This window comes from Natator depressus, chromosome 15 (genome assembly GCF_965152275.1).
Source record: "Natator depressus isolate rNatDep1 chromosome 15, rNatDep2.hap1, whole genome shotgun sequence".
Taxonomy (NCBI): Eukaryota; Metazoa; Chordata; order Testudines; family Cheloniidae; genus Natator; species Natator depressus.
In genome coordinates, this window is record NC_134248.1 from 26,444,658 (window position 1) to 26,457,968 (window position 13,311).

The following is a 13,311-nucleotide window of genomic DNA, read 5'->3' on the forward strand; positions in this document are numbered from 1 at the left end:
TGTATACCACTTCAAACTAATTCAATTAATGCACCATAATTTAAAACATCTCCACAAATAATTCAGTAACTTTCAGAGAGCCATGGCAGTGCTCGGTTTCCATGTTTTATATATTTCAGAAGCCAACTTAGTAGTGAATTGTAACAAAGTACCTCTGTTTTGTAAATGAGGATACTGTAGATGAACTGGTAAAAAGACTCATTTATGAAAGTTAACTGCTACATACTCACACAGAACAACTATGGAAGAGTTCAAAGGCTCAACAAACATTTAAATACTTACACTTCTTTTCTAAATTCTTCCATTTTCTTGTTCTCCAGATTTAGAAGTTCTTTTGACTTGTTAAGTTCCTCTTCGTTTTTCAGGCTGTTTTGTTTAAGTTTGTCCAGCTTGGGGGGAGGGAAGGAAATCTTGTTAAAAATTCATGGAATCATATAATTTTCAAACGAAATGTTTGTAAATAAATAGTCAAGCACTTGTGAAAATGGAGGCCTGATGTTTTGAACTGTTGCACTTTTTTATTTTTAAGTCTTGGTGAGTGAAGAGTTAAATTAGTCTGTCTGCACAGGGAAGTATTTGACTAACAAAAGTGTAACAAACCTAACTATGTTCAATGCAATTCCAGCAGCATAGCAAGTTAAAGGTTAATTTAAGACTAACTGATAATATTATAAGCAGAAGAACATTAGAAATCTGTCCACCACATTTCACACAGAACACCTACCTGTGTAAGCACTTTACCTACAACTCAACGTTTTTAGCAAAATTAATGCAGTATGATTTATTATAATTGAGTGCTATTTGTATAGCGGTTTTCCCCCCTGATCTTAGGTAAAAACATACATAATTAACCATATGGTTAAGCTTTACTGTACCTTAATCAGCGAGAAATAATAGGCTGGATGTTGTGTTTGCAATAATGGAAAATCCATTCTTTTCAGAGATCTTGTTGTTTTGGCACAAATTGTAGAGAGCCTTCTAGTATTTACTGTGCCTGCATCTATCATGTAAGCACTTAGACTGTAAACCTCAACTGTTCACAAGCACTCAGTAATACATTATCTTATGTAACCAGAATCTCCAGCTACTTCGATGGCATTATAGAATTGTGGATTTTTTATTTTAAACAACCCAGAAATTCCACTTCTGGCATTAATAATGCCATCTCTCCTCAGCAATCAACATTGCCTTGAAATCATTGAAAATTATATTTAGATAGAAGCCTATGGCATTAGGTTAGCCTCGCATTTCCCATTCAAAATGCTCATTATCTTAAAGACATCAGAAAATTCTAGAGAATCATCAGCACAGCCTGTACCAGCCAGTGGGCTCAAGTACGTTTCCCCACATCTTTTTATTTCAAACAGTCAGTTTATACTTGAATCTCTGCAGCCTGGAGGCAACATGTGGGGAAAAGAGATTAAGGTGCTATTGAAGACACCACTACCAAAAAACAGTGCAGTGTTAAAAAAAGGGGGAAACAGAATCATCATGAAAAGTACTGTGGTATTTCTTAGGTTGCAAGCTTTTTGGGGACAGGAATTGCAACTTCATGTGTATTTGTACAGCACCCAGTACAGTAGGGCCTTAATCTTGAGAGTGGCCTCTAAATGTGCTACCATAATAAATAGTAAATGATAAATAATAATACATAAATCAGAGGAGGAGAAATGAAGATGCTGCTGTGAAACTTCAGGTCACACAGAGCATCATTTAATAACCATGCACAGAAGCTAAAAACTTTTTGTAGGCTAGATTAGGAGGGGAGAACTTTTGTGGATTATTAATGCTACTATTAGTTAGCACTTCTGTAGCGCTTTTTATTGGCGTGGAAGGACTATCCACTTAAGATGAGGAAACTGAGGCACAGAGAAGTTATTGTAAACAACTTGCCCAAGGCCACACACTGAGTCACTGATGAAGCCAGGCTTAGAACCTAGATCTTCTGTATCTGTGCCCTGCCTACTGTACCATGCTGCATCTCTCATCATAGTAGATAAATGCTGCTCCAGTATCTTGGAGAGCCAGGGTCCATGAACATATAAGTAACAGAGTATTTGTAATTATAGCTGGACACACCACATTAGAGCGGTAGAAGCATGTAATCTACAAAGTTATATTAGTACCCACAGCTTCTCTGTGTATTACACTACCTAGTAGCCCATGCCAAGATGGCCGTGATGAGATCCGTGGTGAGACAGTGACAAAGGTTATTCAGCCCATTCTTCTCCTTTCCCCCGCTCCCCCATATTCCCTTCCCCTTCTCTTGTCCCCTGTGCTGTGATCCTATTGATTTAGGCACTTTAAAAAAAAACACTTCTGGACTAAAGAGTAAAAACTAAACCTGCACCTACAGTTTTTTTCTTTTTAGGTCATTGTTATATACAGAAAAAATGGGTTTCAAACAACCTCTCACTTGCAAAGATCAGATCAGACTAGCAGAAGGAAGTGATCAGATGTCCAGCTCAACATATGACTAAAGTGTAGGTACCTCAAAGAGCACATATTCACTGATAAATTGTAGTGCTTTTGACTATTTGGATGTAGATTTCACATGAATTATAATTCTGGTATTCCTTAAAATGTTCCTGTAAGTCTCTAAAGAACTTTGTGACTACTTTCATATATAAACATTTAAAAGCGGTTACTTCATTTTGCAGCTTCTGATTTGTCTGTCTGGAGTCCTCCAAGGAGGCCAGCGTATTGATCTTTTCTTGATGAAGGGCATCCTTCTCTTTGGTCACCTGCTCCACTACCTGCAAAGCATCGTCTGCCATTTTAGCAGCCTAAATATAAGAAAGAATTATTATTGGATGGAACACTCCAATGCAGTAGACCAGCCATTATACTATATTCTGTATACTTTATGCAGAACTCAGTTACTTGCCAGCTCTTGCCCATATTGAATCAAATATGTTAAACAGCTTCATTTTCATAACTTAAACTGGAAATTATCTGCATTCTGAAGCTGCATAAAGTATAAACAGATCTTAAAAGGTCGAATTCCATGCAGAAATAAATTACAATCCCATGCTTGTGTCCTCATTGAGGTTGATTTTTTTTCATTAAATCCCTGAATGGCCCTAATTATATCCACTGTGATTACCCTTAAACACCCCAAACATCTTATAATCATAGTTGTTCAATAGATATTCACTACCAACAGACTGATCTTTTAGAAAGATGTGGAATTATAAAGAGGAGTTGTGTTAAATTTGCTGTGAGAGGATCCTAAAAGTTAAAATAGGAGAACAAAAAAGATTTAGCTATCAAGTTAATGTTACATGTTACTTTAACATTGTCAATGATGACTTGCCCTTGTGAAATTAAATCTTTGAAGATCATACACAAAGCTTTAGATTGGAGTAAAATATTCTGAAAGTATTTGGGATTAAAAAACGCCCCTCAAAATTCGTATTTTAAGTGGTTTTACAGTTTATAAGTCAAGCAAGGTCTGGCTCAAAGTTCTATTTACTGCTCTGTTGGTGGTGAATGTAAACACTACTGTGAATAAAAAGAACACACTCAGATGGCAATTTATTACAACATGTTTTGAAAGTTCTAAAAAAACCCAAGCCTGCTAGGGGATTGTCTTGCAATTCCTTTTGTCCAATTACATATACTGGAGTGAGATTTTGTTTTATATCACTGTGTAAATTTAAACTAATATTCTTTTTATTCAATTTTTTTAAAATAAAAAGGTAAGGTGAGCACGAAGTCTAAAATCATGTTCATTTATGCCCATTTACAGTTAGCTAGAAAGTACTTTTTCTACCAATGTTAAATTTCTCCTATAGAATTTGGAAAAAAAAACATTTTCCTTTTTATTCACAGTTTCAAAATTGTTTTCTTACAGCATTCAGCAACAACATAGTTCCTTATGATTAGACATAGAATTGTTTTATATTATGGGTGTTAAAAGATCTTTCACACTCATCATTACAGACAACTTGAGACAAACAGGGTAATATAGCAAGAGGGAAGATAATTCCAGTCTGTCTACATTAAGATGAAGTGCTGGTCGTGCAATTAAAGTGCAGACATCAAAACCATTGAAGTTAGTGCTCAGTGTTAGTAACTGTACTTGACTGGTTTAACAATGTGTTTCAATACCTCAGATTTTTGTGTTACTGTATGTGTCTGAAGAGCCTCGGTTTCCTTTAGTTTCAAAGCAAGTTTGTCCTTCTCCACCAGTAGCATCTGATTTTTGTTCTGTAACACCAGTAGGTTGGCTGAAAGGTCACCATTAGTTTGTGCTAAAAGCATGACTTCATCATGCAGTTTGTAATAGTCCTCAGAGAACTTCTCCTTCTCTTTCAGGATTTCTTCCTTTATCATGGTCAGATTCTTCTGTTCCGCAAGCAGGCTCTCATTTTCCTGGAGCAGCTTCGTTCGCTCTGATTCGGTCACCTCATGGCTATGCCGAAGATCTTCTAGGATCTTGGAGAGACAGGCATGCAAGTCCTGGAGTTCCGCCTTCGATTTAGTCAAGGAAGCAAAATCACTCTTTAGTTTTTCAATATTGGAGGCAAGTTGATCAGTCTCTGTGCTGAGAACCTCCTTTTCTTTTACGATTTCCTCTAGTTTGGATTCAGATTTTTGTTTCTCCTGAACCAGCAGTTGTTTCTCAGACAGCAATTCTTTATTTTTAACTGTTAGTTGCTCCTTCTCCCTCTCTAAGAAGCTGATGGTGTTCTGAAGTTCTGCATGTCCCAGTAAGAATGAATCCTTTTCCAGCTTTCTAGCTTCCCTTTCTATTGTTAAATTCTCCTGCATAATATTGACCTCTTCATTTAATTTCTGACATTCTTCTTGCAGTTCAGTCCTCTCTTTGGCTAACATTTCCTTACTGGAGGAACAGGTTTTGAAGGAAGCCATCAGGACTTGCTTGGCTTGTGAAACAGCAGAAAGTTCATTTCCTAGCAGTGTTTTGGCACTCTGAGCCTCTTTCAGACATTTTGAAAGTTCACAGTTATAGCCTACTAGTTCTTGATTTTCTTGGGTTTTCTTGTCCAATTCTCTCTTGAGGCTTTCCATGGCACTCTGGAGCTTTGCCTTCTCTTGAATGAGTGCTCTCTTGGCTGAGATGTCCAGGTCATGTTTTCTTTTCAAGTCACACAGTGCATTTGCAGAAGACTGTTTTTCAGTTAGCAGCTCTGCACATTTGGTTTCTAACATGTCCTTTTCTTTGAGAAGGGCATCATTCTGCTTTTTAAGTTTCACTGACTTCTGAGAAGCCAATTCCTTCTCTCTGCTCAGTTGACTTATTTTCTCATTTAGAGCTTTCTCAGCAAAGGTGACATCTTCTGAGGTCTTGGCAAGCTTTTCCGCAATTGCTTTATTTTCATTTAAAAGTTCCTCCCTTTCGGCCAAAAGCCTCCGCTCAGATGAAGAGAGTGCTTCCTTCTCTTGTAGTAACTGGATACATTCGGAGTCTGTTGTCTCCCTACTGGCTTTAATCTCTTCAAGCAGCTTAGAGAGACTAGCATGGGAGGACTGCAACTCTACATTGTCTTTGGTAGCTTTTTTAAGTTCTTTAACCACAGCATCTAGCTCTGCTTGCAGTCCTTCAGTTTTCATATTTAAGGTCTTTTCCTCATTAAGAGCAGTTTCTAAGCTTACATGGAGCTCTTCCTGACTTTTAAGGAGTGCTTCCTTTTCGGATAGCAGGTCCTGGCTTCTTTGCAACAGATCATCCCTTTCATTTTTTAAGGCCACATATGTACTTTCAAGAGCCAAATTTTTATCCAAGACTGAATTTCTCTCTGCAGCCAGAGCAGATAATTCTTGCAAGAGTTCCTTTTGATCTCTGGCCAGGTCCTCATAAGAGCTTTTCAGCTTCTGGATGACATCATCCTTGTCTTTAAGAAGAGTAGTACTCTCCTCAGAAAGCTTTTTCTGATTATCCTGCAGTTCTTCTCTTTCCTTAATGTGCTTCTGAGATTCCAGAACCAAAGCATCTTTGCTGGACTGAAGTTCTTCCAGCCGTTGGAGCAGTGCTGATTCTGAAGAGTGTAGAGCATCATTTTCTCTACTTATATTTAGAAGGTCTTTCTGTGTTGTCCCTATTTCAATAAGTAACTTTCGTTTCTCAGAAATTAATGCTGCCTTTTCTGTGCTTTCCTGTTGACTTTTAGTTTCAGCTTCTTGCTTTTCCTTTAAGATTTTTTTATTTTCTGAATCAAGTTCTTCATTTATTGTCCAAAGCTTTTCCTGATCTTGTTGCAACAACACAAGCTTGGATTCCAACTCTAGTAGTTTTGATAATAGTGAACCTTTCTCTAATTTTAAAGCATTTCCCTCCTGTGCCAGAATCTCCTTCTCTGATATCAAACCCCTCATCTCGTCTGACATTAGTTCAATCTCTTTTTTGGCTGATGCTAACACAGAAGTTAAAGACTAAAGAAATAAAGTTGGGGAGAAGGGAAACAAAAATGAAGTCAAACAGACAAATGAGAAGTATGGATTAAGGACAAATAGAGCTATTATAGTTTAAATTTAAAAAAGCGTATATACTGACACACAAAAGTCTCTGGGTAATCTCAACTGCCGAAAAACGTTAAAGCCATTTTTATTACAAAACAATGACTAGCTAGTGAGACAACCTAGTGGAACTAATTAATGATAGTTATGTTAAAGATGCACTAGTTGTGTGTTCATCCATACTAGAGTTTGGCTTTTTAGTAAGACAGCTCCAATAACGCCTCCCTGCCCAAAAAAAGTGATTTAAATGATACCACGTACATAGATTAAGCATGGAGCAATTTTAAAAAGCTACTGTAGAAAACAAAACAAGATTTAGTCAATACCTGGATGAGTTGCATTACAGTTAATCCAGGGAGCTGTACTAGATACTGACTTCTAGTTACTTTATATAGTGTTTATACTACATGGGTAATGTACCCATGATACCTTATCATAAAAAGGTTAATTTGTTCAAATACTACATCAGAAATATGTCAGATACTTTAACTTTCGTGTGTCAATTTATACACTGAATATTCTGCTAAAGCGTAACATAACACAAGGCTTAAGGCAAATAAACAATGAATGAGAGATGAAAGCAAGCAACAATATCCAGGAAACAGAGAAAAAAAATCAGTGAAAGTTATTTAAATCAAGCTAAGGGAAAAATAATTATACACAACATAGAACTGATTTACAAAACAAAATTTCAGTAACAAGGTGCCTGTAAAGAAAATATTTCTAAGTACACTTAATTATTTAAAATCCAGATGCTTAAAATCCCTTATTAAAGAGAAATAAAATTTAATTCCAACTGGCTCTGACTGAAACAGAAATCTATGAGGATATAAAGTTAATTGCTAAGTACCATACTTTGTATTAAATTAAAATATGGATAAAAAGATTATCTAGTAGTCAATAGTGTAGGTGTCCTTTCCTTAATAATACTTCATCTAGTCGATAAATTTTCGCTGAGTGAATACCAAAACCCAAAGTTAATAGGGATGGGTTAGGTTAAACGGTAAAGGAGTAAGTCATTGTAAGGAGAGAGATAATAGAGCAATTATTTGCTTAAAAGACACACATACTTTGGCAAGTTCTGCTTGTTTTTTCAGCTCCTCAGCTTGTTTTTCCAAGTCTCTGTTTTTCTCTTCTGCACTTTTCAGCATCTCTTCTGTGTCCAGTAGATTCTGTTTAAGCCCTTTGATGACGGCATTGTGCTCAGCAACCATCTCAGAATTGTTTTTTTCATGCGTCATCTGCAGATCCTTACACTGATTCTGGCTTTTCTCAATTTGCTTTTCCTGTCAGATTTTAGAGCAATTTGAATGCAATCAGAAATCTAGGTTTTTTAATACCCTTTCCAACATAACTAGTTAGCTTTTTCTATAGTTCTTCTTACCAGGTCTACTAATTTATCTTGCATTTTCTTCAGTTCAGCCTGATGATTCTTAAGTGTTTCCTGCTGGTTCTGCTCAGCTTTACGTGTTGTCTGTTCCATATTTTCCTGCAGCTGAGCTGACTTCTCATCTGATTTTGTAAGCTGAATTTGTAGTTCTTCTAGCTTTCTAAAAAATAAATAAATCAGAAATTAGCAAAATGACTTTTTGCTGAAAATGTAACTAATGTACAGACACATCGCTCTCTCTAAGTTGCAGCATGCTTCTATTAAATCTTTAGTACAGACCAAAAGAAGTTTAGAAACAGGTTTGTTCAAACACTAAAAAGTGCACAGAATGTTCTATCAAATTAAATGCACCAATAACAAGATTCAATGCACACAAAAGTACCAATGTAAGGGTAAATCTGACCCCAAAGTTCAGGGTTTTGCAAAAACAGAAATGTTTGCATTAAATTATGTTTAAAACAAACACACATTCCCTTGCAGTGTTTGGGTTGCATGCATTGTATTTGTGCAGGAGAACCAGAAATTGTATAGTTTACTTTCTGTGTCTAAGCTAAAAGAAATGCAATGATACTCAAACACTGAAAAAGTATATTCATTTAGTTTCAAAAGTGCCAGATGTTGTTACATAAATAAGAAGTTATTAAATAATTTTTAAACCAAGTGTCTTTTAAATCCGATATATGTACAGAGTATTTAAGACAGAATGAATTTGATGGCACAAGCTCTGTTGTCACATCAACGGGAATCAGATTTGTTTCAGGATGAGCTTTCATAGCTACTTACAAAAGGACAAAAAATGTAGGAACAAATGGCAGGAAAATGCTCTGACAGCAACGGGATACCTTTCTTTTAACCGCAGCTCATCATTCATCTTTGTCATCTGAGAAGAACTATCTCCCGAGGACTTCATTATTTCTGCTATATCATTCTCGAGTTTGGCTTTAGCTTCAGTCAACTGCTGTTCTTTTTCTTCCCTCTCTTTCAATTTTTTCTCCATAACTGAACATAAAAAAAGTTAATATTCTAGTAAATTTAATCCACAGGCCAGGCACAACACACCTAAATGCTAACAAGAGACTGTAAACATCAGAGTTAGCCTGGTGCCATAAAATTAGCAAGTTGACCTTCCAAAACTAAAAGTCACGTTTGGGTTTGGACTGTAAATTGTAGGCTCTTGGGTAATGGAAAGGTGTAAAACTCCCAATAGAAAAGTATAACATTGTACATGGAGAGACACAGGAAAAGCAATTAATCAAGAATAGAACTTGCAGTCGATGCTTCACTTAACTATAGGTATCAGGCTGTTAAAAATTGATGCTGGGCTCTACCATTAGGAGAGAAATCCAGCAGATACATTTGGGCATACTCGCTTAACTGAAGTTACATGCAGCTATCAAGGGAAAAATATTAGACCAACTAGTCTTTAGAGCAGTGTAAACACAAGGAGCAATGAGAGCTACATCAAGTCACTGTAGAAAATGGCTCCATATACATGCAAGCTAATGACTACCTCCAAGGAAGAGACTAGGAAGCAGGGCTTAGGAGGTTTTCTTTTATATACATAAGGTCAGTTTAGACTGCAGTAAAAAGAGATTAGGTGGACGTGTACAGCAGGAAATGGTACTACAGGTTATGAGACAGGGGATGGTGATGTGCTAGCTCGAAGGTCACAGAAGTAGTTAACAACCACACTAAAAAGGAGTCTTCACATGTAAACAGGGTTCATATTCTTTTCATGAGCTGTCAAATGCTTTCTATGTGTCTGTTACAAGGCACATGTCATTTACATGTTGCATTTCATGAACACACTAACGGTACCCCTACACTGCACGCTCCTTATGGCAGTGTGTAGAATGGATACACTATACGCCCCCAGCATAGCTATATGTAGCAGTGTAGATGGTGAGCCACTCTTCAGGCAAGTAAACACATGCCTGAACCTGTAGGGTATGTACCCTACACAGTTCTCTACATGACCAAGCTGTGCCTCCCCCATCTCCACTGATATTTTAGCCAGTGTAATATCCGTGGAATTACCCAGGGTACAATCTGGACTGATGGACCTGTGTCCCCTCAATTCTCTAAGCTGGGATGCGTGTTTTTCTAAACTTGGAATATGTCTCAGTAATGTTATACAGTAGAATCTTATAACTTTACATACAATGTTGCCACACATTTTCCCAGGACAATAATGATCAGCACATTATGAGTTTTCATATGGTACCTCACAAGGCGTATTTTGTATAAAATCCATTATAGTTTTGTAAAAAGGGTGAACATAGGGATATAGACTGTCACACCTCCCCCTTTACAAAGCTGCAGGAGGGTTACCCACGGGCTGACCTGTAGACAGTAGGTCAGGGCCCTCTTTCCTGGACATGGCATCTGCCACCATGTTTTCTTTTCCCTTTATGTGCACAATTTCCATATCAAATTCTGGTAGTATGAGACCCCAGTGTAGCAGTTCGGAATTTGAGCCTTTAGTTCTGTTTAACCAGATCAATGGTGAATGATCTGTTAAGACCCTGAACTTTCTATTAAAAAGGCATGGCTTTGGTTGCTTAACTGCTCACTTCATCAGGTGAACATAGGGATACAGACTGTCACAGTATCCCACTGCCAGAGCCTTTCAATGATGCATGTAGCTATATACTGCAGAGTAGGCACATCCTGGTTTTCACTGAGGCATAGCTACACATTGCCTACTCTCTGCTGTCAGCCGTACCCTGAGTGCGTCATCATTTCCCAGCCTTCACCCTGGAGCATCTCCACTAATAATCAACTTAGATCAGTTGCAATATTAACATATTTTTGTATGTGTGTTGTTTGTGCCATTAAAGCAGATAAATTACTAATGCAAAGCTTTAACCAGATCCCTGGAAAGGACTTAAGCAACAAAGGTTCAACCAGGAAGCTAGCTGAGCCAGGAAATACTTTACCATTACTTCCTTGCCATGGTCAATTTGCAGTGTCCCTATATATAGTTTTTCAGTTGTGTTTACATTTCACACTAATGATATGTTTTGTTTTAGCTTAGGACTAGGGCTTGGTTCAAACAGGAATCTGACTTTCTAGCTTCCCAACGTTAGTTTGCAGACACAATGTCTGCCACAATGCGGGTATTAGTCATCACCATGTGCTAAGAGCAGCAAGGTGGCATGAAAGCATAAAGCTGATGGCACATTTCAAACCCTTCAGTTTTGTCATTTCCTTACCTGTCAAATTAGATTTTAACTGATCCAGTTCCGAGGACATGAGTGCAAACTGCTCTTCTTTTTGGTTCAGTTTTTTAATAGTTTCTATGGAAACAAAATGATATTTAAAAGATAAAGTTAATTCCCCAGTTATTGTGGCTCATCTTGTTAAAGAAAACCTAATTTTACAAGGAATTCATATTACTCAAATCAAACAAGGAGGCGGCAAAACATCCTGTTTTATTCCTAGTTGCCAAGACAAATCCTGCTAAATTAACAAATATAACCTTTAGGCTCTTGAAGAAATTTTTTTCAGCACCATTTTTTTCCAGCGGGTTTTGAGGGGATGCATTTCAATTCTAGGGAAACATACCTTGCATAGATTTTTGAACGCTTTCCGCCTCTTCAGCAGCACAAGTAAACTTGCCTTTCTAGAAGGGAATGAAAACCCAAGACAAGTTTTAACTATCTGGTAATGACACACTATTATTCAATATGAACTTCATTAAAAGTAGTGTTACTATTTTTTTCACTTCCTGATTTGATAAAGACCCACTACTGCCATAGGTGTAGTATACATTTTTGACTTGTAATTTATAGTCTATTGTGAACTTGGCAACACAGGGAAGTAAAAGAAAAAAACAGTCTCCCCATTTTCGTTTGAAAGGGGGTCCCCTAGGCAGCAAAGGGAGCTTCTTTGTAAACTAGGACAGCGGTACAGCAGCAGCTCAGCTCTGTATGGGAGACGTGGTTTACGGGTCTCGAAAGTGTAGCGGGCTCCTGGACCTCGATTTTAGAAAGTTATAAACTTTAGCTCACAGGCTGTGGTGGACTTGCTCTTTGAATGGCCCCATGCAGCCGTGTGGCCAATCTCATGCCAGCCTTTTCACAGAATCATAGAATATCAGGGTTGGAAGGAACCTCAGGAGCTCATCTAGTCCAACCCCTTGCTCAAAGCAGGACCAATCCCCAATTTTTGCCTCAGATCCTTAAATGGCCCCCTCCAGGATTGAACTCACAACCCTGGGTTTAGCAGGCCAATGCTCAAACCACTGAGCTATCCCTCCCTCCTCCATCCATAATGGCAGGAAGAGATGGAAAGTTAGCAACATCTGAGGAAAGGCCAGGATACAGAGATAGATAAAATACTGGGGCTCCTTAATCAACATAATAAAACACAGCAATGGCCTTAGAAAGACCACATAGAAAGACTGAGACACACACACACACACATCTTGCTTCCTCCTAAGGCTGGGATAATCGCAGCAGGAGCTAGCCCAAATGTAGAACACTGAGAAATTTAATTATTATGTTGCAAAACAAGAAGGAAGTGAAAATTTGTTATTCAAAAGCTACTTGTAAATAACACAGTGAAGTAGAGTTAACTCATATAGCACTTATAATGAAAAAGGACTATACCTACCTTAATGACTATTCTAAAAATGTGTTATACGATGTATTCGATCTGGCTCAATGTTTTAACTGTAAACCAGTAACAGCTGAGCTCTGCTTAGGCAACAACTTGATAAAGTAAAAGTTAATCTTATTGTACTTTTCATTTTGAAATCCGATATACAAAGCACTTGGACTCAAAGCCTGCATTCCTTACTTTGACAAAAGTCCATTTGAAATGAGTGAGATTTTTGCTGGAGTAAGGACTGTTACATTTGACCCTTGGATAATAGTGACGATTTCCCCCTAAAAAGCTCAAAGAGAACCCAATGGGTACAGACAAGATTTCTGAGAATTACTCACCAAAAGTTGAAGCTCTTTTTCCAAAGAATCTTTAACTTGATTTACTGCACCCAAGTTTTTGTCCAGGTCAAGAAGCTTTTGCTCTTTGCCCTGCAGTTCTTTGGCCAGATTACTAGCCTGGCAGGGTGGATTAGATGGAGTAAAACAAAAATTACAAACATGAATGAAAACATGAAGAACATAAAATCTTGAGCTTCAAGGAAATAACTAGAATGTTCAAACCATCATATGTAGAAAAATTAAAAAAACGTGAACAAAAGCTGAAGGAAAAATGTTGTGTGTTAACTGAATATAGCTGATTTCCACTGCAGGCTGCACCACAGTATTAAACTGCATCTTGGAATAAGTTTGAGACAATCCTTGTGATTTGAAAGTAGTCTAAATTTAGTTCTCTCAGAATTATGCTGCAAACATTCTTTAATGCTAGACATTTTGGGTATATTCAAGTGTTTTAAATTGTGCTTACTGCATCAACAGAACGTTTCTTGC

At 37.4% G+C, this 13,311-nt stretch overlaps 1 protein-coding gene across 5 annotated transcripts in view; it reads right to left on the reverse strand.

The window, feature by feature from the left end:
- Positions 1-13,311, reverse strand: part of CLIP1 (CAP-Gly domain containing linker protein 1) — a 113,964-nt gene that overhangs the window by 22,958 nt on the left and 77,695 nt on the right. For 4 of the 5 annotated variants that reach the window (XM_074973003.1, XM_074973001.1, XM_074973002.1 and 1 more), the window contains 8 exons: positions 12,823-12,939; positions 11,441-11,498; positions 11,089-11,172; positions 8,716-8,872; positions 7,868-8,033; positions 7,554-7,769; positions 2,649-2,786; positions 283-389 (listed from right to left, as the gene is read on the reverse strand). In XM_074973003.1, coding sequence (XP_074829104.1) covers positions 283-389; positions 2,649-2,786; positions 7,554-7,769; positions 7,868-8,033; positions 8,716-8,872; positions 11,089-11,172; positions 11,441-11,498; positions 12,823-12,939 — 1,043 coding nt within the window. Of the gene's footprint in view, positions 1-282; positions 390-2,648; positions 2,787-4,113; positions 6,400-7,553; positions 7,770-7,867; positions 8,034-8,715; positions 8,873-11,088; positions 11,173-11,440; positions 11,499-12,822; positions 12,940-13,311 lie in introns of all 5 variants that reach the window. The other variant, XM_074972998.1, reaches the window with a different exon arrangement.